At 35.8% G+C, this 26,837-nt stretch overlaps 2 protein-coding genes and 1 long non-coding RNA gene across 5 annotated transcripts in view; 1 reads left to right on the forward strand and 2 right to left on the reverse strand.

The window, feature by feature from the left end:
• Positions 1-729: 729 nt before the first annotated feature.
• On the forward strand, positions 730-10,246 carry LOC110466756 (repressor of RNA polymerase III transcription MAF1 homolog). The gene is made up of 7 exons (XM_021523482.1): positions 730-1,345; positions 2,107-2,247; positions 4,347-4,512; positions 5,131-5,255; positions 5,571-5,690; positions 6,523-6,597; positions 7,432-10,246. Exons 1-7 carry the CDS (start codon positions 1,263-1,265, stop codon positions 7,451-7,453), a joined length of 732 nt encoding a protein of 243 aa, XP_021379157.1. The 5' UTR covers positions 730-1,262; the 3' UTR covers positions 7,454-10,246.
• Positions 10,247-12,058: 1,812 nt separating this feature from the next.
• LOC110466749 lies at positions 12,059-14,028 on the reverse strand. 2 transcript variants are annotated; one of them, XR_002464771.1, is made up of 2 exons: positions 13,822-14,028; positions 12,059-13,399 (listed from the first exon to the last, which is right to left on the reverse strand). It is a non-coding gene; the product is annotated as an uncharacterized LOC110466749 (long non-coding RNA). The 2 variants fall into 2 exon arrangements; XR_002464770.1 differs by lacking the exon at positions 13,822-14,028 and adding an exon at positions 13,717-13,746.
• Positions 14,029-15,315: 1,287 nt separating this feature from the next.
• LOC110466750 (ubiquitin carboxyl-terminal hydrolase CYLD-like) overlaps positions 15,316-26,837 on the reverse strand; it is a 36,537-nt gene continuing 25,015 nt past the window's right edge. The window contains exons 7-13 of one of the 2 annotated variants that reach the window (XM_021523474.1): positions 22,444-22,535; positions 21,343-21,409; positions 20,295-20,430; positions 19,823-19,931; positions 19,337-19,452; positions 18,213-18,453; positions 15,316-17,925 (exon numbers count right to left, since the gene is read on the reverse strand). In XM_021523474.1, coding sequence (XP_021379149.1) covers positions 17,735-17,925; positions 18,213-18,453; positions 19,337-19,452; positions 19,823-19,931; positions 20,295-20,430; positions 21,343-21,409; positions 22,444-22,535 — 952 coding nt within the window. In that variant the 3' untranslated portion in view covers positions 15,316-17,734. The remainder of the gene's footprint in view (positions 17,926-18,212; positions 18,454-19,336; positions 19,453-19,822; positions 19,932-20,294; positions 20,431-21,342; positions 21,410-22,443; positions 22,536-26,837) is intronic. The other variant, XM_021523475.1, reaches the window with a different exon arrangement.

Genomic DNA, 26,837 nt, shown 5'->3' on the forward strand with positions numbered 1-26,837 from the left:
ATTTGTGAACACAAGCTGGAGCTAGCCATGGGGCGTCTCAAAAGTATACCAAGAGACCAGAGACTCTGTAAAAAATGTGGTGTGTTAGAAAATGAAGTACACTTCTTTTTTCACTGTTCCCTCAATGAATCTGCCAGAAAAGAACACTTCCAAAAATGCATTCCTAATCACAAGGATGTTACTTTAGATACCAATTATTTGACCTCAATATTATCTACAAACAACTCCCAAATATACTGGACTCTTGCTTATTCATTTAGCAGTCTCTAGAACTGAGGAGAGTGGGCTTGCTGACAGTATAAGGTATGGACTTTGCAGCTAAAAATGTTTAAATCAAATTTTCTATTTGAAGCTATGTTAATTTTGTTCATGTTAATGTATATTAGAAATATAAGCAATCACTTTGCGACTTTTCTACATGTACATGTCTATGTATATATTTCACTGTGTTTTTCTATTTTGCCTTCAAACTACTTTGTAGTTACAAATGTGCAAATAAATTTGAATTTGAATTTGAATTTATATATATTCTAGATAAACATGGAACATTATTCAGCTTGACAGTTGTTTTTATATCTTTTGTCCGAAAGCGCACGCAGTGACATCATACATGTGTGAAAATTGGGAAAACCATGTTAGTTGTTAGGAAGTATGAGATAAACGTTAAAAATAGCGCGGCGAAACTTTCCAGTAGTCCCTGATATAGCGTTCGTAGGATTCCGTGACTCCACGAAAAGTACCGAAAGGGGCATTGTGGGTAATTAGGTCGGGGAAGCAAAACAGAGAATTCCGGAAAAGAAAGAGATCAAACAAATAGTGATAATTTGTGTGATTCTGTGGCATTTTGTTGTTTTAGGTTCAGTTGGAACCATTGTTACTCATCCGATCAGTGACACCAGAGTGACATCAAAGAAGATCGCCGTTAATAGTGTTCGTAAGATCACTGTTTATTTTGACATTGACATTCGTTGAAAAACACCAACAAATGGAGTACGAAGGGTTCGGGAGAGAAGAAATGCCGTTTGAAATTCACCATCAAAGAGATCAAGAAAGAAGCAGAAGAAAAACGAAAACGCCGTGTTCCTTAAATTATTTTAGTAACATTTCTTGTGGTTTTAAATCTTTGCCGAACAGTTCTTATCAGACGATTCTTAGTTGTTAAAGGAAGATCGCAGAAAATCCTTCAAGCGTACATTATTTGTGTGATTGTAAACAACCGGACATATTTCCTTATAAACATTATTTACATCCGTATTTTCAACATGAAGCTACTTGAAAACTCAGTGTTTGAACAGATCAACTCTAAATTATCTATAGAGCTGGAAACATCGAAGATTGAAGGAAGGTAAACACAGATGATCACGATTGCGGTCATATGACATGTCAGATGTCTGTTGTATGTGCAATCAAAATTTACAGGTGTAGACTGGTCAAGTCACGGATCAGCAAGCAAATTAAGCCAAATTGCTGTATTACTTAATCATGTTATCATTATAACCCAAAATTTGGTTGTTAACTTGGTAAAATTGTCAATTATACACAATACTATACAGTACAGTATATAGATATAATGTTATCAGTTATCCAGAAGGAGCTATTTGTAAGCTTAATTAGAAACATTTTAAAAACTAAGTCAAATTGTTTTTGATGTTATGAAATAGGGCCTATACTTATGAATTTCCACAGAGTACCACATATCACTCTTGATTTTCTTCTGTATGTCAGGTAATAAAGTTGAATTCAAGTTAAAGAGAGGACAAAATTTCTTCTGATCAGAGAAGTTTTTATTTTATACTTACTTTGTCTTTTAAACATACAGCTCAATTATGACATAAACCAGACCTGTAAGGAAGTAGTCAACTTGTTAGGATTAGTGTCAGATTTTCATTCAGTGTTTTGAGTTCAATGATGCACAAGACTGAAAATAAGTCATCAATGCTAACAAAGTGAAATTCAATCTTGAATACTGTACTTAAGAAAGATGAGCGAGCATACTTCATTACACTTCAGAATGAACTCTATTGATATAGATTTTAATCAGTTTTCTCTTGTTTGATGTCTTCATTTGTACCTTAACTGAAATTTGTTCTTTTGTATTATAACCAGACTTGAGAGCTATTCCTGTAAGATGGCGGGGAACGACAAGCGTCTGTATAATAAGATGCTGTCGGCTGAAGGTGGCGTCAGTCCCATGGACCTGCAGGCCTTGTCTCCACCACAGAGTACCCTGTCCCACAGCCCCAGCAAGTAGGTTACATATGGAATGCAACTAAAACTATTAATCGGGATGCATAATATTTCCTTTATCAGGACATAGACTTTAGTTTTCGCGGCATATTTAATCTCTTTGTCTTTAACGCTAGGTGTGGGGCTAATTGTTTTCAAAATAATTTAGCTATATCCTATAATATTGTTGGAGCGGATTGCTCTGAAAATTTGACATCATATATTGTCCACACTGTAAGAATTACTTCATTACTCCATATATATACAATTTAGAGTAATTTGTATCTTACACACATGATATGTTTGCAAGGATCCAGTGTTATTCAGGTAGCTACCATTAATATTACTTTTTCGACCCATGTCTATATATATAGTAATATAGTTGGAATTACTTCTTTGCCCCATATAGTAATATAGTGTCATAGTAATAATGGTGGTAATGTGTGAACAACTAGAGATATATAGCAGTGTATTGAGTTTGTCCACAGATGGTAGAGTAACTTACTAAGAGCAATGACAGTAGTGTTTTCCACAGATGGTAGAGTAACTTACTAAGAGCAATGGCAGTAGTGTTTTCCACAGATGGTAGAGTAACTTACTAAGAGCAATGGCAGTAGTGTTTTCCACAGATGGTAGAGTAACTTACTAAGAGCAATGGCAGTAGTGTTTTCCACAGATGGTAGAGTAACTTACTAAGAGCAATGGCAGTAGTGTTTTCCACAGATGGTAGAGTAACTTACTAAGAGCAATGGCAGTAGTGTTTTCCACAGATGGTAGAGTAACTTACTAAGAGCAATGGCAGTAGTGTTTTCCACAGATGGTAGAGTAACTTACTAAGAGCAATGGCAGTAGTGTTTTCCACAGATGGTAGAGTAACTTACTAAGAGCAATGGCAGTAGTGTTTTCCACAGATGGTAGAGTAACTTACTAAGAGCAATGGCAGTAGTGTTTTCCACAGATGGTAGAGTAACTTACTAAGAGCAATGGCAGTAGTGTTTTCCACAGATGGTAGAGTAACTTACTAAGAGCAATGGCAGTAGTGTTTTCCACAGATGGTAGAGTAACTTACTAAGAGCAATGGCAGTAGTGTTTTCCACAGATGGTAGAGTAACTTACTAAGAGCAATGGCAGTAGTGTTTTCCACAGATGGTAGAGTAACTTACTAAGAGCAATGGCAGTAGTGTTTTCCACAGATGGTAGAGTAACTTACTAAGAGCAATGGCAGTAGTGTTTTCCACAGATGGTAGAGTAACTTACTAAGAGCAATGGCAGTAGTGTTTTCCACAGATGGTAGAGTAACTTACTAAGAGCAATGGCAGTAGTGTTTTCCACAGATGGTAGAGTAACTTACTAAGAGCAATGGCAGTAGTGTTTTCCACAGATGGTAGAGTAACTTACTAAGAGCAATGGCAGTAGTGTTTTCCACAGATGGTAGAGTAACTTACTAAGAGCAATGGCAGTAGTGTTTTCCACAGATGGTAGAGTAACTTACTAAGAGCAATGGCAGTAGTGTTTTCCACAGATGGTAGAGTAACTTACTAAGAGCAATGGCAGTAGTGTTTTCCACAGATGGTAGAGTAACTTACTAAGAGCAATGGCAGTAGTGTTTTCCACAGATGGTAGAGTAACTTACTAAGAGCAATGGCAGTAGTGTTTTCCACAGATGGTAGAGTAACTTACTAAGAGCAATGGCAGTAGTGTTTTCCACAGATGGTAGAGTAACTTACTAAGAGCAATGGCAGTAGTGTTTTCCACAGATGGTAGAGTAACTTACTAAGAGCAATGGCAGTAGTGTTTTCCACAGATGGTAGAGTAACTTAATAAGAGCAATGGCAGTAGTGTTTTCCACAGATGGTAGAGTAACTTACTAAGAGCAATGGCAGTAGTGTTTTCCACAGATGGTAGAGTAACTTACTAAGAGCAATGGCAGTAGTGTTTTCCACAGATGGTAGAGTAACTTACTAAGAGCAATGGCAGTAGTGTTTTCCACAGATGGTAGAGTAACTTACTAAGAGCAATGGCAGTAGTGTTTTCCACAGATGGTAGAATAACTAACTAAGAGCAATGGCAGTAGTGTTTTCCACAGATGGTATTATTGAGTATTAATACTTTATCTACAGACAATACAGCCGGAGTCAGGGCAGTGATGGGGAGGGTTACTTGTGTGATACTATATCAACTAAAACCCTCTTCCACCTCGTCTCCACACTCAACGCCTCCTTCAACCCGGACTATGATTTCAGTGACGCAAAGAGCGGGGAATTTAGCAAGGAGCCTAGCATACAGGTAAAAAAAACCAGATACATGTAACATAGGTGAAAACAGTGTGAATGAAAAAAACTGAAGGGTTTTCCTACCTATTCATATCTGTGCTGTCAAATACAATCACATTAAATTAGAGATGTGTTCAAGAAACGTGTGTATGTAACAACTAACTATTGCATAAAATTATAACAGTAAAGACCTCCAATCTATTAACCTATGATATAAATGGAAGAACGAGAGGTCACACTCACAAAATGTACAAAAACTAATGCAACAGAGTTAAGGAGAAACTCATTCACATTTAAAGTACCAGATGTGTGAACAATCGACCTGAACATGTTGTTCATGTTCAAACAATTAGAGAATTTGAAATTTTAATTGATAAATATTTTAAAGAAGCTATTTATGATACGTGAAACACAATAAGACCATGTTTTACATACTTTTGATGCTATTATTGACACTCCTATAGAATATCTGTTAAATAATTGTTGATATGTACCTAGCTCAAGGCTTTTGGCCTTTGTCCATTATTATTCCTTAAAATTCCATTTAAAGACTTCAATAATAAATGATCAAACTATATATATATATATATATAATCCATTTATAATAACATATTTTTTTTTATATCTATAGTGGGTACTTGGTGCAATAGACACGCAAATGCATGCAGCAGCTGGAAACCGATTTGACAAACTCACCCAGGAGATGTGGACAGCTGTGGATGCTGAAATTGGACTGCAGGAGTGTGATATCTTCAGGTAAATGAAAAGTTATTGTCCAAGACCAATAGCCGTAGTTTAGGATCTGTGATAACCAAGTTGCTCTCTGCACACCGCTATGTGTTTTCTCCTTTGGATAGTGTGTTACCAAACACAATGTGATTAATAAGAAATACTGAAATCATAAGGATTGAATAGTTCATCATTTTAATAGTCATTTTTCAGAATTTGTTGGTTTGTATATTATATCTATATGAAAACTTAATTGTAACTGTTGATGACAGGTTTACTTCCATTTGCCAGTATAACAAATAATTACTATTTATGTTACACGTGTAATTGCTGTGTTTTCAGTTACAACCCAGATCTTGCCTCAGATCCATACGGAGAGGAGGGATGCATCTGGTCGTTCAATTACTTCTTCTACAACAAGAAACTTAAGAGGATAGTATTCTTTACCTGCTGCTCATCCAGGTATGTACTCCAAACTTGTGTGTCAGTTAACTTACACCCTCTGATATATAATTCGCTTTGAACATTTGATACTTTAAAAAAAGAATTAAGTGCATTAGTGTCTTACTGTACTTGCTGTATTGTGGAGCTGTTCATTTTAACCAGTAACTCATTATTTTATAATTTCAAAAGTAATCTGAACTTGCATATAATTTTACAATAGCATCATGAGCAATGAACTGCATGTTCATAACCTCATAAACCTTAAGGCACAATGTCAGTGAACATCATTACAAGGGACAGTCAGCAAAGTATTGTCAAGTTTAGATCTTTTTTAAGAGTTTAAAATATCTCAAAAAATGTATGTACAAAGTTTATCTTCTCAATATAAAAACCGTGCTTAATTTGCTAGAGAGGTATTTTCTGTAGAGCATGAAGGTATTTTATACATCAGTACTGATGAACAGAAGTTCACATATTTGCTACGTTTTAATGTGTTTCATTTGAAGTAAATGTAGATTGTATACTTACATATCTCAATTACAAGATTTAAAATAAATGTGTTATGTCTGTCAAAATTCTTGATGGGACATATTAAGGTATGGGGAGTGTAAATATATCATTTTTGCATGGATGGTAAATATGATGTTCTGTATCTGCAGTACTGTTGCAGTTTTAACATTCCTGTTTGTGTTAAAAACAAACTTAGTCTTTACTATTGCAGTTGTTTTAAAAATGATGATTGTTCACCAGAAATATTACGCATATCAACACTTCTCATATGTCTATCTGTTTTCGTGTGTTGTGTTGTGTTGTGCTTTCTCCATCGTTTGCTGTTGTTTTTGTGTTGTAGCACGTCAGCCCAGTCAGACTCTGGTATTGGCAATGACAGCTTGTTTGACAACTCAGAGATGGAGTTTGGGGATCAGTAAGTGATAGGGTACTCACATGTACTGGTGTTGTGTCGGTCCCAAGATTATAATTATTTCTGTTGAGGAGTGTCCAGGAGAAGTTGATTTGTTCTGACGTAGGCCACAAATGATACATGTTGTATTTCTGACGTAGGCCACTGAAGATAAATGTTGTATTTCTGACGTAGGCCACTGAAGATATATGTTGTATTTCTGATGTAGGCCACTAAAGATATATGTTGTATTTCTGACGTAGGCCACTGAAGATATATGTTGTATTTCTGATGTAGGCCACTAAAGATATATGTTGTATTTCTGACGTAGGCCACTGAAGATATATGTTGTATTACTATTTTTGACTATTCTGCACTTTGATGTTAAGTAGTACACAGTGAAACTTTCCCCTTTCCTATGTACTTCATGATTATTTTCAAATTTGAAAATCTACAGAGTATCGATGGAAAATATTTTCCAAATGAAAATGAATGGTTGCCTGTTGATTGTAACTGTTCAGTGTTGAAGTCAAATGATTTGAATCCTGATAATATTTCTTGAAGGTAACGAATACCTTTCAAAAAATTACTGACTTATAACAGTGGAATGACATCAGATTTAAAATGATCAGTTTGTAATTATAATAAAATCACAATAGTACACTTTTCTAGATGACTTAACAATTATGTAAACAAAATTGCCTATACCACATTCACAAAATAAGATGTGTTTGCAAAAATTTGGGATTAAGATCATTGATAAAATATAGTTTTACAATATATTTCTGGGTGTGACACAGTTTGTGTAATTTCGAGCAGTTTTGTTCTCTATAGTGAAGACTTCTTTTCCTCTTTCAGAGATTTTGATGACATGGAGTAAGACGAGATCCCACATATTTGGTAGAATCTGCAACAGATCCGCTGTAGAGCCAGAATACTGTTAACAAATTCACAGTAAAACCCTATATTGGAGTGTGTGTGAACAAACTTGTATATAGAAATACTTTTCTAGGTGTGTACACTAACTAACCTACCAACTAACCTGAGTAATTATCAATATCTACACACATTCACTGTCTATTCAAAATACTATTACATGTACAGCTTAATCTTATAAGAAACAAGGATCTTTTATTTTTCATTGATGTGGTTGAATATGCTTATTGTCATATGTTTAAGAATATGTTTTGACACACATTTTCTGGAGAGTGTCTATCGAAGAAAGCTGTTATTTCTGTCGTTTAAGCACATCAACAACAGAAGCTCGGGTATAGGTACAGCCCATGTTTTATTGTGGAAAACTAGATCAGAAAGCAAAATCTATGATCAACCAAAAAACTAAGACCTCAATCATCTTCCTGTCCAATAGAAATCCCCTTTTGTATAGTTTAAGGATTTTGATAAATTTTTATGTGTGTCAGTGTTATGTAAGACATAGAATTGGTTTAAAATGTATGTTTTTTTAAACATTTACCAGCAACTAACTGTTTGTTGTCCACATTCCCTTACACACTAGATTCACTAAGGCTTGGTCGCACCTGAACTCCCTGCCTGTTCAGAAATTATCATTTCTCCTCTTCTATCTATGACCTCATTTTTATTTCACATTTTCTTTTCTCTATTCTTTCCGTCTCATTACTGAAGTCTATTCTGTATCCATTAACAGTTTTTTTGCATTCAGGCATGCATGTACCTTGATGCCATTATAAACAGAAAAGTTTAATATATGATCTTGATCAAAAGATGAGGTGGTGCAGAAAAACTGCAGTGAAAACAGGTCATGGTGCCACTTCAAATGCTGAAAAAAAAGTATTTTGATAGGTTCAAAAATTGATATTAACTTATTCCAATAGTGAAGTGTAAAGAAGAGATATAGAATTTGATAGTTTAGTATTTAAATAAATTTGGCCAGTGCGATTTTATAAATTTAAAGTAATCAGACCATTAAAAAGTAGTTAGCAATATAATTAATTTTATTTCATTGAAAATATTCATACAACTAAAACAGTGCCATTCACACAGCAGGATGACTTTCACATGTTTTAACAAAGTAGTTATGCCCACATTTCTGTTATCGTTTTCAATATTTAATTAAACATTTTAAGAAGATGTACTTCATTTACACATGATGACTACCCTTGATATAGACATGTCATTAAGTTCGTAAGAAATATTGTTTTGACCTGAAGTATATTTTTATTGCCATTATAAGTTAAATGTAGCATGTTAGACTTGTGTATATATTTTGTTTGAGTCTTGTTGATAAGTTAACTAGATTTGTTTTGCCATGCACCGTTGATATAATTTTTGACCTTGATATGAATACATGTTGGATATGTTGAAAAGTGTTATTGAGATTAATGATGATACGTAGCTGTTTGTTGATCTCAGAATTTCCATTTGCTCATTATTGGAAAGTTCTCAAAGAGTTTGAGTGGATCTCAGGAGAAATATTGTACTGTGTGTATATATAAGTAAAATACCAAATAAGGTATGAAGAAGAGATTAAAAGATCTTGAGATACCATGTTTCTTATAAGTGCAAAAATATATTGGAAAGTGTTCCTGTGATGTTCGTTTTCTCCGAGCAAGTATGGAATTGGACAGTTTGCAGCTTTTCCAATGGGAGCACAGAAGTTTCCCTAAAGAAATACTAAGACAATAATATATTGAGGAGAAAGTGACGAGTCCTTGTGTGGTGACATATAGTGTGGTACAAACACAAGGCGGAACAGGGCCAGTTGACACAAGAAATTAAACCAATATAATTGGATGTGATTGGTTGACTGCTCACTGTGGACAATGCAAATGGCGACAAGAAATGGAGAGATGCTGGCAATGGATTGAGATTACATGAAATATTTATAAGGTGTAGAACGGTGTTGATACACACTGTGATACGAGTGACAATCTACTTAGATTGGTGACCTAAATGGTTGTAAGGAAAGGAATTGTTTATTGAGCTGGATTCAGAGGTCATTCATTGTTTGCCGTTAGTTTTTTTTACATCTTTTGTCTTTACGTTAATTCTTATGTTCAACTGAGACAGTAATGTGACTTGTGTTTCTGAATTACAAACACACAAATGTAGCCTTGAAAAAGAAACTACCGTTAGTTATTTCATTACACCACAATTTTTTTTACGATTTTCACCAGTATGGTTATTTTTTGTTAACTTTGTCATTCAGTTTTTGATACATTGATAACTAAACAGAGATATAGGACTAAACAGAGATATAGGACTAAACAGAGGTATAGGCTTCTGTTGCAATACTCAGTAAATTCAGGCGATATGATGAGCAGTTCATTAGCAGCAATCAAATTCATGATATATTCTAAAACTGAGTGCTTGCCTTTTTGAGTAATTTGTCTTGCAATGTCCAATAATTACTCGAATAAACAATTCGTTCTGTTTGTGTTGACAAATATTTAATTTTGAGGCAATATACAGCAGTATGTGCTGTTTTCGTAGGCTTATTCATCATGGTGACATTCTCAAATTAACCATTATCATATATCATTGTATATCATAAATCCATGTCGTCCTGTGTTTAGTACAGTTAAGTTTTGTTATAGCTAGTAACTTTTGGCATGTATTATTTCTGAATTATCAGTTTGTTTTTATCTTGTAACTCGAAAAAGTAGAAACAAGAAAATAAAATTGTTTTATTTTGTATTTTTCAACATTTGCATTATGTTTTTGTTTTTTTCAAATGTTCATCCGTGGTCCAAAGGGAAAGCCACACTTAAGCTTACTACAACACAGTATTGAAACGGAATTTATATACATTTGTATGTATATTTGGCCTGATGGTTCAAATTATAATGTGAATACACTCTTGTAAGTTTATATGCCCATCAAAACTTTTGACAATGTATAATGGTATGGGCAGCATCCATCTGTTTGTGCCTTCATCCACACTTTGGTTTCCTCAAAATAACCTTAAAATTTGTTTGATTTAGATGAAGACTGAGGTTAATGAGGAAATTTAGCAAAATCTGCACATAACTAATTATCATATTGTGCTCCTATTGGTAAATTCCAAACTTAAGTTTCTAAATTATGATAAGATTTATTATGAAACTTTGTAGACATGTATATTTTACAAAGACTGAGGCAAAGTTTGAAGTTGAGCAAAATTTGTGCATAATTAATCGGCAAACTGCTCTGATTGGTGGAGTTTCTGCACAATAATTTTGTCAAATATGACCAGATTCTAATGAAACTTGGTCAATATTTATATTATATAATGAAAAAGATCAAGCTTAGGAAATGTGAGCAAAACCTGCAGATAATTTATTATCATATTGTTACATTATCAGTTTCTGCACAATAACTTGGTCAAACAACAGGACACCAGCTGAGTCATCTGTATGACTAGCTGCGGAAACCGTAGGTCCTAGGCCCAAATTTTTTTTTATTTGTTATTGGACTATTGACGGTTCCTGCAGCTACTGTATGACCCTATACTGACATAACTGGGGAGGGGGCTAGTTCAAGAAAGTAACTTGCCACATGGTTTAGTGTTGATATGGGCAGAGTGGTCGAGTGGTTAACACTCAGGCCTCCCATGCAGGCATGGAATATTCAGAGAAAGTGTTTTTCTCCTGCCCACACAACTCCAACAACCCAGGTGGAGTATAAAATGGTCTGGGGTGGATGTTGCGGTATCTGTGCTGTTGCATTCAAGTGAGGTGGCACTATAAATTATACTGCTGGAAGCACGGTCCCACTTCAAACAGAACACAATACATCTCCAGCATTCACACATAGGGAGATATTACCCAGGTGGCATAAGACAAGTAGTAAGCGCCTGATAAGGCAGCTCCTGCGAATTCCTCAAAATTATATTGATTAATGTACTATATGCTAATTGTATTGATTGTATATTGTATATCTATATGCTGTAAAGCGCTTTAGAGTGGCTTAGGTTAGCTAGATAGGGTGCTTTATCAAATGTTGTATATTATTATTATATTAATTATGCGAGGGGAATAGTTCTAAAATAAAATAGACTTTGCAATGCAAGCAATAGCATATGTCAACCACCCAACTCAGCACGATGAACTCAAAAGTCAGTGCTGTAATGAACCTTTCAGGATTATTTTTTCTGTACACCAACTGTAACCAAGTTGGAAGGGGCATACTGGAATCAGGTTGTCTGTCCACCTATAGACACAACTTTGTCTGCACAGCTCCTACAGTTTTTAGCCGAAGTTCATGAAACTTCACTGAAGTGATTAACACATTCGGAAGCTGTACACCTGCAATTTAAATTGTGATCCAGCCGTTATGCCCTTTTTGGAAAAAGTTGGCCGACATTTTGTCCGGGGCATTTCACCTGGAGTAACCTGATTTAGTATGCAAGTACATCTTGGGATGGCAAAGTGTCGAAGTATAAAAGTAGGTCACTGTGAGCTATGATTTTGAGATAAGATTTTCATTTATTATTTAAGAGGGTACAAATCAAAACAAAACCTTTTGTCAAAACATTAACTTTTTATTTTATTTAATTTGAACAAATATTCAAAAATTACACTTTTGAAACCTGCATACACGGGGCACATTGTGGCATGTATAACATGTCTTGAAACCTTGTGACCCTTATATATAGGTTAGAAGTATGAAGGTGCAGAACTGGTAGCTATATATAGCAGCAATATAGCTTTAGATACATTATTACAAAACTGCGAGCGCATATAAATAAATGAACTTTTTCAAATTTTCATGCCTTGAAATTAAATAAACTAGAAATAATTTGAATAATCAAAAAAAAATGGAAAAACACTTTGTAAAAAATAATACATAAATACATTTAAGACGGGTTACTACACAACAAATTCATAATAATTAACAAGTATATATAATATTTAAACTTTGTAAGAAATAATATTTTAATTAACAATATGTTGCTTATATCCTTGTAATTTAGTATTTTACAAATAAATCTAAATCGACGGATTTTAACATCACACAAATCGATTCACATAATTCGTAAACTTCTTACCCCACCAAATATATATAGATACATTTATTATGAAAGGGAACAGACATGATTCCTTGTTAATCTGATTTTGATGGATCGCTTCACTCACATACAAAATATACAACCAATATGACACGATATCAGTCCAGTCATTCTAAGCGTTTCTAAATGTCATGTCAAACGATTATTCGGAAAACTTTTTTTTAGATTTGAACATCTTACAATATTAACGTTATAATATATTATTTATGTATAGGTTAACCCTTTCAACCCTATGTTACTTTAGAAGACTCTACCAAGCATTGATATGAATGAGTCCATTATGTTCTACAGTGGTGAAAGGGTTAGGGTCCTGTGGTTTTCCTCGTCTAAAATTTCTTTTAAATAGATATCGGGCTACTTGCCAATCAACATAACAAATAGTAGTGTTTACATTTTTTTATCATACATCACAATTAATGTCTTTTCACCTGAACAACACTTCCAAAATCACACAATATATAAAGTTTCTTATAAAGAATCATCATCCTAATTTGGATATGCAAATGGTACTTCACAGAACTGTGTCTACCTACATACTCTGTCACCGTACATACCTACAGTCTGTCGCCCTACCTACATACATTATCACCTACAGTCTGCCGCCCTACCTACATACATTATCACCTACAGTCTTGTCGCCCAACCTACCTACATTATCACCTACAGTCTGTCGCCCTACCTATCTACATTATCACCTACAGTCTGTCGCCCTACCTACCAACATTATCACCTAGTCTGTCGCCCTACTTACCTACATTATCACCTACAGTCTGTCGCCCTACCTACATACATTATCACCTACAGTCTTGTCGCCCAACCTACCTCCATTATCACCTACAGTCTGTCGCCCTACCTACCTTCATTATCACCTACAGTCTGTCGCCCTACCTACCTACATTATCCCCTACAGTCTGTCGCCCTACCTACATACATTATCCCCTACAGTCTGCCGCCCTACCTACATACATTATCACCTACAGTCTGTTGCCCTACCTACATACATTATCACCTACAGTCCGTCGCCCTACCTACCTACATTATCACCTAAAGTCTGTCGCCCTACCTGCATACATTATCACCTACAGTCTTGCCGCCCAACCTACCTACATTATCACCTACAGTCTGTCGCCCTACCGACATACATTATCCCCTACAGTCTGTCGCCCTACCTATGTACATTATAACTCCCAGTCTGCCGCCCTACCTCCCTACATTATCACCTACAGTCTGTCGCCCTACTTACATACATTATCACCTACAGTCTGTCGCCCTACCGACATACATTATCCCCTACAGTCTGTCGCCCTACCTATGTACATTATCAGCTACAGTCTGTCGCCCTACCTATGTACCTTATCACCTACAGTCTGTCGCCCTACCTACCTACATTCTCACCTAAAGTCTGTCGCCCTACCTGCATACATTATCACCTACTGTCTTGCCGCCCAACCTACCTACATTATCACCGACAGTCTGTCGCCCTACCTACATACATTATCACTTACAGTCTGTCGCCCTCCCTACCTACATTATCACCTACAGTCTGTCGCCCTTCCTACCTACATTATCACTTACAGTCTGTCGCCCTAACTTCCTACATTATCACCTACAGTCTGTCGCCCTACTTACATACATTATCACCTACAGTCTGTCGCCCTCCCTACCTACATTATCACCTAAAGTCTGTCGCCCTACCTGCATACATTATCACCTACTGTCTTGCCGCCCAACCTACCTACATTATCACCTACAGTCTGTCGCGCTACCTACCTACATTATCACTTACAGTCTGTCGCCCTAACTTCCTACATTATCACCTACAGTCTGTCGCCCTACTTACATACATTATCACCTACAGTCTGTCGCCCTTCCTATGTACATTATCACTTACAGTCTGTCGCCCTACCTGCCTACATTATCACCTACAGTCTTGCCGCCCTACCTACGTACATTATCACCTACAGTCTGTCGCCCTACCTATCTACATTATCACCTACAGTCTGTCGCCCTACTTACATACATTATCACCTACAGTCTGTCGCCCTTCCTATGTACATTATCACTTACAGTCTGTCGCCCTACCTCCCTACATTATCACCTACAGTCTGTCGCCCTACCGACATACATTATCCCCTACAGTCTGTCGCCCTACCTATGTACATTATAACTCCCAGTCTGCCGCCCTACCTCCCTACATTATCACCTACAGTCTGTCGCCCTACTTACATACATTATCACCTACAGTCTGTCGCCCTCCCTACCTACATTATCACCTACAGTCTGTCGCGCTACCTACCTACATTATCACTTACAGTCTGTCGCCCTGCCTACCTACATTATCACTTACAGTCTGTCGCCCTGCCTACCTACATTATCACTTACAGTCTGTCGCCCTAACTTCCTACATTATCACCTACAGTCTGTCGCCCTACTTACATACATTATCACCTACAGTCTGTCGCCCTACCTATCTACATTATCACCTACAGTCTGTCGCCCTACTTACATACATTATCACCTACAGTCTGTCGCCCTCCCTACCTACATTATCAACTACAGTCTGTCGCCCTACCTATGTACATTATAACTCCCAGTCTGCCGCCCTACCTCCCTACATTATCACCTACAGTCTGTCGCCCTACCGACATACATTATCCCCTACAGTCTGTCGCCCTACCTACCTACATTCTCACCTAAAGTCTGTCGCCCTACCTGCATACATTATCACGTACAGTCTTGCCGCCCAACCTACCTACATTATCCCCTACAGTCTGTCGCCCTACTTACATACATTATCACCTACAGTCTGTCGCCCTTCCTACCTACATTATCACTTACAGTCTGTCGCCCTAACTTCCTACATTATCACCTACAGTCTGTCGCCCTACCTTCCTACATTATCACCTACAGTCTGTCGCCCTACCTACATACATTATCACTTACAGTCTGTCGCCCTACCTACCTACATTATCACCTACAGTCTTGCCGCCCTACCTACGTACATTATCACCTACAGTCTGCCGCCCTCTATAGTGTCATCGACCTCTAGATTTACTACTTCCCTAAATGTTAAAAGTTCAGGAAGGTTTATTTAACACATTTCCTTAGAGATGATTTCTTTCTTTGTTTTACTCGCCAGACATAATTTTCCCCCTTTACTGTGAATTAATTACAGTACATAACATTCTTATTGTGATTTTGGATTCCCAATTTTAAAATAATTCCCAGTTTTTCAGTGTAAATTAAATATCCCAGCAATATTCATTATCAATATTTAATTCAAATGAATTGCCAAGTTGTTCTTGCAACACTTGAGTTTGAATTTACGTACAATAATGTATATAGAATTTAAAACAATTCCATCATTTCCAACTAGGTATGAAATAAAATAAACCAAACAAAAATTGCGTTAAAAATTATGACAATTGACCAGATAATTTGTTTCCTTCAAAAACCTGACACCAGAATACCGTGTTGTTTGTGTACCTCTTTTATTGTTCTCCTTAACAATGATTCATGATGCTGCAGAAGTACGAGTAGCATCTCTACTTAAAACTTCATAAACCAGTTCGCGTCACTTTTTCTTATTCAGAAACCAGTTGATCACACATCAGTATTTTCACAGCTCCGTATGTAAATGTACTTCCTTTTGAAGGGATATTTTAGACGGATCAGTTTTATGAATCAGGTGTTAATCCTCGTTTTTATTGTATGAAGCATCACTGCTAAAATTCACAACATGATAAGCGATTGTCAGTCACATTTTAAAGCAATTTGACTCGGCTAGCTCTAGTGGGAGGATAAGGCTATAAAAACGCTGGGCAATAGCAGAACGCATACCCCATCAACTTTTCAATTACAAGTTGTAAGATATCATGACAAATTGTAACATTTTCTAGTGCATAAGTGATAACCATGACTACTGTTTACCTATCTAGACATCTACGGTATCCCTTTGTACACACGATGTAGATGACATGCATCTGCATAAAATATCTTTGGATACCAAAGTTTCCAACATCTCTATAATCGTCACATAAAATGGGGGTTTTCCATCATGCTAGAAAATAGCTTCTGACTTGATGTTCCAATATTTTGTCAAGTTGATCTGATCTCCCTGGAAATTTATCACAAAATGTGACTTTCTATCTATACCAACGACACCTCATCAATCTGTACACTGGTGAGAAAAAGAAAACTTGGATTGAGACTCGGATATTGTTAAATACAAGTAGAAGTTCATTTTCTGAATAGAAACAATTAATTGGAAAGCTTGCTGATAAATGAGGTTCTCCAAAAGTTAATCAAGTTGCTCTAATGATGTTGGTTAATTATTCTCATAGTCAATTCCGTGACGATAGTATATTCTCAGTTTCCCAGAGACAACACTGGTTTCACATACTTTTCATAAATATATCCAGTGATAATGGCATCGTTCTCCAAAATATATCCAGTGATAATGGCATCGTTCTCCAAAAGTCATCAAGCAACTCCAGTGATATTGATATTATTATCCTTGAGTTATTTCAGCAGCAGTATCATTACTCGTCTCCTATCCAGATATTTCGATGATTAGAGCAATATTCTCGGTTATTCCAGCGACGACATAATTTTCGAATACTTCTCAAAGTCTCTCAAGTGATGATGGCCACATTCTCTAATTCTATTCCAACCAAAATGAATTCATTCTCATATAAATTTATTATTCCGACACTGAATTCATTCTTGTTATTCTGATGCTGAAATCATTCTTATTCAGACATGCCTCCAAATTGCCTAATTTTCTGGAGATCTCCCTCCAGGTGAAATGACACTGTATTGATGTAAACCTGTTGTAAACTCCCCCATGAAGGGACAATGTAAACTCCCAGATATTACACTCCAAAGGCTGTCACTCCTTTGACAAAACCTATCTTTTTAGAGTACTAAAGGCTGACAAATCGCTGTGACATACTGTGTTTTTATGCTGAACCTATGGGTGACTGCTGTTTCAGAAACAGATGCCTAAATGGCTTCATGTAGAGGTTGCTAGTCCTGAGATAACGAGGATAGTTACTCTTGACATTAAGTCAGACTATGGGTAGTTTTCATGCCTTGTTAGATATTTAGCGGTCAATAAATAGAATGCTGTGTTTATTTAAACATTGACACTTCAGGGTTTTGATACATGCACATGTATGCATCACACAAGAGCCGACGCATGTGTTCTGGGAGGTCTTTATTGTCACGGTGACTCATTATCTCCGACTGGTAATCGTCCGAGAGCCACTGAGACAAGTCTTTGCACAGTTTTACCTCAGGTATATTGTAACCACTCTGCTCCCCTGAAACACACAAAATCACTGCAATCTTACTGAACCACAGAGATATTTATAAATAATCCATATCAAATTTAGATTGACACCAAACCAATATGAAAACTAGCTTTGATGATTTGTTACCATGAAAAAATTCTCACTTTCATATGATTCGTTTCTGAAAGATTGAATTAAATAGACTTTTCAAAGCGATAATTCTAGCAAACATAGCATTAACTGAAATTAAACATAGCAGCTTTATTTGAACAAGAACTTTCATTTTTAGATAGCAGAAACAGCGTAATGCTACTTACCCATCCGGTCAGCCATCGAGTCAAAGAAAAGCCAGGGGGCACTCCTGCCCTTGCCACACTTCACAAAAGACACATAATGGCTTGTTTGAATACAAACTACTGCAAAAAGTTCCATTTTTTCTCGAGGTATTGAAGGATTTTGTCCAGTGACATGTTTTTGATGGTTGTGTCGCTCACGGTACTCTTGCGGAACAGAGATTTTCCGAGGCTTGTGGTGTTGACGTAATTTATGCATATGACTCTGAAAGAAAAAATTCAGTAAAGTTACAACCATGAAAAGTAAAATCTCAGACCATTCTTCCATGTACAACACATTATACCAATACTTTGATATCATTGTCACTTTATTTATTTTGTCACTTCATTTATTCTGTCTCTTTATTTATTTTGTCCTTCATTTATTCTTTCACTTTATTTATTTTGTCACTTCATTTATTCTGTCACTTTATATATTCTGTCACTTCATTTATTCTGTCACTTTATTTTTTGTCACTTCATTTATTTTGTCACTTTATTTATTTTGTCACTTCATTTATTCTGTCACTTCATTTATTTTGTCATTTTGTCACTTTATTTATTTTTTCACTTCATTTATTCTGTCACTCTATAGTTATTCAGCCACTTCATTTATTCTGTCACTTCATTTATTCTGCCACTTCATTTATTCTGCCACTTCATTTATTTTGTCCCTCATTTATTCTGTAGTGTTTAAACTTGTTTACCTCACCCTTGTTTCAGGGAAAGGATTCTGAAATATTTCTTTTAACCTTGATTAAACAGATAACACTGTTCTACTGTAAAACCCACATAATGTTCCTCTTTACTAACTTAGAGAAATACCGATAGAGATATGAAATAACAGATACTTTAAATTCAAAAAGAATATCATTATCATATATTTACATGTGTTCAAGTGACTAAAACTTGCAGAATTTTTTTCACAAACGAAAATTAAATGATAAACATTACATGGATTTATGTTACAACAGTATACATGTATTCCCTAGTCCAAAAGAATCAACAGTTTTGCAAGGTATTTAAATGACAATGTTTTCTCCTTGTGACATTGTAAAATACAAATTTTTCAAAAGAAATTATTTATGACCAGTGTATTCAACCCTTACCATTTGTTTACAGCCCTCACAGAAGGCGATAGTATTCAGTCCAGCACCATGTGTATTGTAACAGTTCTTACACTCAAACATGGCCAGGTCCCCACAGATAATACATTCCCGCGGAGCTGTAATCACAAACATCATAACCTCAGCATTCTGTACCTTTACAATAGCAACTGTGTATTACATGAAAGAAAGTAATTATAATTGCTATTCACAGTATCAATAATTTTGAGATAACATACCCTGGTTTTGGAGAGGATTTTTCTAAAATGAAGAAAGCTGTAAATGAACAACTTTCAGCATGGGTTCCAGTCCTATTACGATTTTCAATTTACTTAATTTTCTTTACACAATAAAATTGTCCCTATATAATTTAATATAGCTTTTCATCCCATAACAGAACAGACACTTGAGCATGTGTTACATAGAATGATAGGGCAATAAGTCTACAACAGTGTTGACCACTCTGAGAAGTGACCACTGTCCACTCACCACTTTCCAGGACATCAGAGATATCTAGCTCTAGACTTGGTACAATCCTGTTGTACATCTTGTAATCTTTACCAAACCTCGGCATCTGTATGATCAAACACGACGGTCGCTACAACATAGACACATACCGGAAATTAGACTCATTCACCCCTACACTGTGACAGGTTGTTCCTAAAGAGTGACACAGTGATAACATTTAGTATAAATCAGTCTTAAACACAGACAATTATCTGAGCATATTCATTTATTCAATGCGATTGAGACAGAAGTAACTCCACCTTAGTTCTAAAATGGTTAGGGATAACACTAGTTTCTTCCATTCAAGTAGCTTGTGAGTTACACTGAAATTAATTTAGAGACAACATGGTCGGACAACCATTTTGAATGAACTTAATTTGTTTAATCTGTCTTTGACAACTATCAAGAGAAAGGACAGAAAGAAAAAATAGTTAAAAGATAAAGAGTAAATTACCTCCTGTAGTTTGACGCCCATCTGTAGAAATGACAGCTCAAACAGCTGTTGTGTAGTGGGCAGCAGAAGTCTTTCATCCTTCTCCATGATCAGCTGGTATAGGAACGAGTGCTGTATGTCCTGGTCTCCCTCCGACCTGTCAGAGGTCAAGTAGGTTATTACTTACTTACAGAGGTCAAGTAGATTATTACTGAGTTACAGAGGTCAAGTAAGTCATTACCGACTTACAGAGGTCAAGTAAGTTATTACCCGGTACTTACTTACAGAGGTCAAGTATGTTATAACTGACTTACAGAGGTCAAGTAAGTTATTACTGACTTACAGAGGTCAAGTAAGTTATTATCTGGTACTTACTTACAGAGGTCAAGTAAGTTATAACTGACTTACAGAGGTCAAGTTAGTTATTACTGACTTACAGAGGTCAAGTAATTTATAACTGACTTACAGAGGTCAAGTAAGTTATAACTGACTTACAGAGGTCAAGTTAGTTATGACTGACTTACAGAGGTCAAGTTAGTTATTACTGACTTACAGAGGTCAAGTTAGTTATTACTGACTTACAGAGATCAAGTTAGTTATTACTGACTTACAGAGATCAAGTAAGTTATTACTGACTTACAGAGGTCAAGTTAGTTATTACTGACTTACAGAGGTCAAGTTAGTTATTACTGACTTACAGAGGTCAAGTAAGTTATTACTGACTTACAGAGATCAAGTAAGTTATTACTGACTTATTAATCAAACCTTAAACCTTTTATTTATTCCTACTCTGAGTTCCCGAGAACAAAGTCATGAAGACTAGAAAGTGTAAGTGAAGGTCAGAAGGTAAAGCCTTTACAAAAAATTTCATGCGAGAAAAGTTTTCGTAGTAAAACACAATGAAGAATGTTATGTTTTTGTCGGAGCTTAACAATGTCTTCAGACATTCATTTAGGGTTTCGATCATGATAAAAGCCTAGTGTTGTGATTAAATCTTGAAAATTTATAGTTTATACACATTATAGTTTCCCATGTCTTGCCTCTAAACATAACACTTGTTGGTGCTAACCTTATATGTAGTAGCGGGTCTGCCTTGGTGATCTGAGTCAATAACAAACTCAGGAACTCCTCAGGATCTGTGAACACACGGAAAGTACAACAATTATACATGTTACAACTGAAGTAAGGTCTCTCTTAAATTCTGAAAAGATATTGTATATTGAGACTGTAACCCTTGGATAATTTGAGAAAATCTATTTTAAATAGTATCGGTAGTAAAAAAACAAACAGTTTCAAGTTTTTTCTTCCTTTATCTGAAATAAGGAAATAATTTATGCTGAAAGTGTTTCCCTTGCTAGGATCTATCATACACATGTCTATAACTGATTAATAACATTTAATAAAGATTTATGCAATAATACTGAAGGTCAAAAAGATTATTTTTCATGAAGCCTGCCATTACTGGAGCCAGTGAAAGGGAAAATCTCTGTGTCACAACAGGAGTCTTTGATAGTCTCTGAATGTCCAGAGGATTCCAGTGTCACTACAGGAACCTGTGGAAGTCTCTGTATGTCCGAGGGACCCTGTGTTACATCAGGAACCTGTGGAAGTCTCTGAATGTACAGAGAAACCTGTGTTACAATAGGAACCTGTGGAAGTCTCTGAATGTCCAGAGGACCCCGTGTTACAACAAAAGCCTGTAAAAGTCTCTGTATGTCCAAGGGACCCTGTGTTACATCAGGAACCTTTGGAAGTCTCTGAATGTCAAGAGAAACCTGTGTTACAACAGGAGCCTGTGGAAGTCTCTGAATGTCCATAGGACTCTGTGTTACAACAGGAGCCTGTGAAAGTCTCTGTTTGTCCAGGGGACCCTGTGTTACATCAGGAACCTGTGGAAGTCTCTGAATGTTCAGAGGACCCTGTGTTACAAAAAGAGCCTGTGATAGTCTCTGAATGTCCAGAGGACCCTGTGTTACAACAGGAGCCTGTGATAGTCTCTGTTTGTCCAGGGGACCCTGTGTTACAACAGGAACCTGTGATAGTCTCTGAATGTCCAGAGGGCCCTGTGTTACAACAGGAACCTGTGATAGTCTCTGAATGTCCAAATGACCCTGTGTTACAACAGGAACCTGTGATAGTCTCTGAATGTCCAGAGGAATACTTTTATTACCTTTCTCCTCGCTCATCATGCCTGGTATATTTCCCAGCTTATGTAGCAACTGTCGTAGTCGCATCACCTTGTCTGCCCGTACATAGTGATACCTGTGAAAACAATAGGAAACACATAAAATTACATTTCATTTATTTATAATTTTGAAAGGGTTTGGGGTATGATATTCAAATGCATTTCCAGGACATTATTGTTATAGTATGTGCTGGGTATCAACTATAGAAATCAGCCAGGACAAACAGAATCTTCCCCCACTTCAACACTGAGGCAGAATGTTACCTAAATATTTCAATAATTACATTGCATTATGAAAATTGCTTGCAATATCCGCCTTATTAAAATTTAACTTTAACAATAAACTGTCATGACGACTCTCATAAAAGAAACTTGTGCATTTACATTTATTCATAATCTTAAAATAAATGATGCAATAAAATACCCATCACAAAATCTATCATTAATGCATGTGTTCAACTGTTCATGTGTCCAGTTTTCTTTTATATACAACGTTAGCATTGTAAAGAAAATTTCCTTGTGGTTGGATTTTTGAAAAAAGTATCTTGATCTGTGTCCTGTTGGGATTCTTTTTGTACTGAGTAATCTTACGAGATAACAGTTAACAATGCACTGAAAATCCACACTTCAGAACATATTTTAAATCGGTTCAAAGACGACAAAGAGGACATGTGTCAACATTCTTTTTACAGGGACTTCTGACCTCATTGTTGTAAGACTCCTTTAATAGTGTAGACAATATTTACATAGTGTGCGTTTGTATACAATTACATTATATGTCCGTGTATATTTGTATACAATTACATTATATGTCCGTGTGTATTTGTATACAATTAAATTATATGTCCATGTATATTTGTATACAATTACATTATATGTCCGTGTATATTTGTATACAATTACATTATATGTCCGTGTGTATTTGTATACAATTACATTATATGTTCGTATATTATAAGATATTTCAGATAAACATGCATGTACATTTATAACTAATAGTAGTAAACCTGCTCAAGTTTCAATAAATTCAGGGCACAAAGGGCAACAACTCTGGAAATTATCGTAAGATCAATATGTGTGAAATACAGCCGCAACTAAGGGCAATAAATGTTCCTAGTAAACCCTACTCACTTAAAGGGAATCAGATGAAAAGTTAGGGAGTAGTTTTTATGGACAATAAGTAAAAGGACAAACAGAATAAATTTATATAAAGGAAGAACATTAATACTTATTGCTTGTTTCAATGTGAAGACCCACTCAATAGTTTCACATGTAGCTTAATAAGGAAATTTTATCAGGCATAATACTTAAAAAAGCAATGGGCCCCTTAAAACTGAAATTCAGTTCTCCATTTCCCCCCGTTTTTTTAATAATTTTACAAAGAAAAGCCATCTTTATTTTTTGTAAAATTAAAATTGCTGAAAACTACCCATTGCTCTTAGCTGTCTTCCCTTATTGTGAATTGTATGATACATGTACTATAGGAGCCATTTTGTATTCACAATGATTGCAGTTAGGTGAATCAGTAAAGTTATCATGACAGTGACTCAATCAAGTATATTTTCAGATGTAATACTCACGAAACTATGAATTCAACACTGTATTTTTTCTATAGAGCCACTAAAAAATAACATTGCATTAATCAGTTTTTAAATTCTTTAACCCTTTCACCCCTATGTAACTTTAGTAGACCCTTCAATGCATTGATATGGATGAGTCCATTATGGTCTACAGTGATGAAAGGGTTAACCAAAGAGCTATTCTGTAGGAAACAAAAGATAAAATTGTCAAGCTACAGATTCAATCAATATGTATATGTTACATGTGCTATAAAATCCAGCCGTGAACCATTTATTTACTAGCCTGACTGAATAATACATAATGTACTATATAATAGTGTGTAGTTTGGTGCATATACACAGGAACATTAACAGGACACAAAAATAGTAACTGAAACTGGGGATTTACCTACCAGGTAAAACACACATAGCAGAAAGATCTAGACATGTCTAGACTTCCTCTACATATCACCGTCAATTCATAACTATATATAGCTATAAACGGATACTGCTGTACCAGACTATATCAAGTCCCTCATTGTTACACCAAACCGAGTTGTATAATCAGTGTTTTATCAGAGCAGAGGTATAAGAATGAGGATTACTGCTGGGACTCTTTCCAAACTTGAGACTATTGCATTGGCTTGATTAAAGATAATGTCCATCACCTTAAACTAGATATACAATTAGAGTCCTCCACCCTCCAATAAAGGTCACTGGTGGAAACATATTAACAAATCCTTATGAAATCAAACAGTTGTAATTTCCAAAACAACAAACAATATAATGAGATATCTGGCAAGTTTTTGATGATTATTTTGAAGGGCTTTAACTTAATTTTTAATTTGAATTTAAACCTTTTTGAAAATGCTTCTATTAAAGTAAGCTAACAACAGTAGAGATTGCTGTTCCCTAAGTAAGCTAACAACAGTAGAGATTGCTGTTCCTGAAGTATGCTAACAACAGCAGAGATTGCTGTTCCTGAAGTATGCTAACAACAGTAGAGATTGCTGTTCCTGAAGTATGCTTACAACAGTAGAGATTGATGTTCCTGAAATATGCATACAACAGTAGAGATTGCTGTTCCTGAAGTATGCTAACAACAGTAAAGATTGCTGTTCCTGAAGTATGCTAACAACAGTAGAGATTGCTGTTCCTGAAGTATGCTAACAACGGTAGAGATTGCTGTTCCTGAAGTATGCTTACAACAGTAGAGATTGATGTTCCTGAAATATGCATACAACAGTAAAGATTGCTGTTCCTAAAGTATGCTAACAACAGTAGAGATGGCTGTTCCTGAAGTAAGCTTACAACAGTAGAGATTGCTGTTCCTGAAGTATGCTAACAACAGTAGAGATTGATGTTCCTGAAATAGGCATACAACAGTAAAGATTGCTGTTCCTAAAGTATGCTAACAACAGTAGAGCTGGCTGTTCCTGAAGTAAGCTTACAACAGTAGAGATTGCTGTTCCTGAAGTATGCTAACAACAGTAGAGATGGCTGTTCCTGAAGTGTGTTAACAACAGTAGAGATTGCCGTTCCTGAAGTATGCTTACAACAGTAGAGATTGCTGTTCCTGAAGTAAGCTAACAACAGCAGAGATGGCCGTTCCTGAAGTAAGCTAACAACAGTAGAGATTGCTGTTAACAGCAAGGCTACATTTGACATACATATATATATACCGGAAACAATGTACTGCTATTACTGTAAATCTATACTGATTTTTTGGAATCAATATACAGAATACAGACTTTCAAGATCAAACTTCATGCATACAGCCGTTACATTTTCTGAAGAATAACCAAGTTCTAACTTTTTTGTAAAAAGAAATGGGTTGGGATCAACACTGCTCATATACCATATATATGTAGGTCTCACTTTGTTACAATGTAGGTACTCGCACCCAGCACACTAATATAGCCCATACCAACATTTGCCCTTATCTTGTCATAGCCAATGTATAATATAAATGGTGTAGCATGAATGTCATCATGTCTATAAATAGGTATATATATATATACCCACCTTGATCAAATGATAGTGTTTTTTATATATATACATGTTTGTTTATTGTCTTATTGCCAACATAACATCTTTATGATCAAGCACACATTGCGGAGTCATATATTCACTAGTCATAAAGATAGCATTAGCTTGCCAAATGTGCCTGTAGCACAACCATGGCGAGGAGCTGATGGTTTCTTATATAGATAACTCCTATTCACATTCTTGTAATACCAGTATTACATGTTAGTAATGTAAGATAGGACATATGTCACCATGACTTTTTCACTAATGAAGATCAATGGATCAGGATATATCATTTTGAATATTGGAGAGGACTTCTATACGCTTGCCTGTTGTCCAATCCATTTGTTTTCTAAACAACAAGATTTATATTTGGGGGTATATTTGACACATTTTCAAGATTCTATATAGAATCATTCTAAGAGCCTGGGGATACAACTAACTGTTTTTTTAGGTGAAAAGCCTTCATTTGAGGGTTTCTGGGAACACCTAAATTAAATTATTTTATGAGATTTAGATTGAGATACCTATAACATGAAAGGGAGCAAAATCACTTAATTTCTTTATTAATATTTTTATCATGTACAGTGTATCTAAACAGAACAGCTCCTAAACCACAGAAATACCCCTCCCAGACTCCAACTTACCTAAAACCTGAGGTCTCGCCCATCCAGACTAAACTCGCAAGATTAGTATCATGATAACGTAGCTATTTGTCTTCAAAACAAAATGAAATCATAAATTCTGTATTTCACTAAATTACCCTGGATGGGGGGGGGGGGGGGGGGTTTT

This window comes from Mizuhopecten yessoensis, unplaced genomic scaffold (genome assembly GCF_002113885.1).
Source record: "Mizuhopecten yessoensis strain PY_sf001 unplaced genomic scaffold, ASM211388v2 scaffold11145, whole genome shotgun sequence".
NCBI lineage: Eukaryota > Metazoa > Mollusca > Bivalvia > Pectinida > Pectinidae > Mizuhopecten > Mizuhopecten yessoensis.

Bases quoted from the DNA above. Each gene is read 5' to 3' on its own strand.
- LOC110466756 (XM_021523482.1), top strand. From the start codon at position 1,263: ATGAAGCTACTTGAAAACTCAGTGTTTGAACAGATCAACTCTAAATTA. The intron at 4,513-5,130 runs GTAAAAAAAACC...TTATATCTATAG, and splicing joins GCAAGGAGCCTAGCATACAG to TGGGTACTTGGTGCAATAGA. The intron at 6,598-7,431 runs GTAAGTGATAGG...TTCCTCTTTCAG, and splicing joins GAGATGGAGTTTGGGGATCA to AGATTTTGATGACATGGAGT.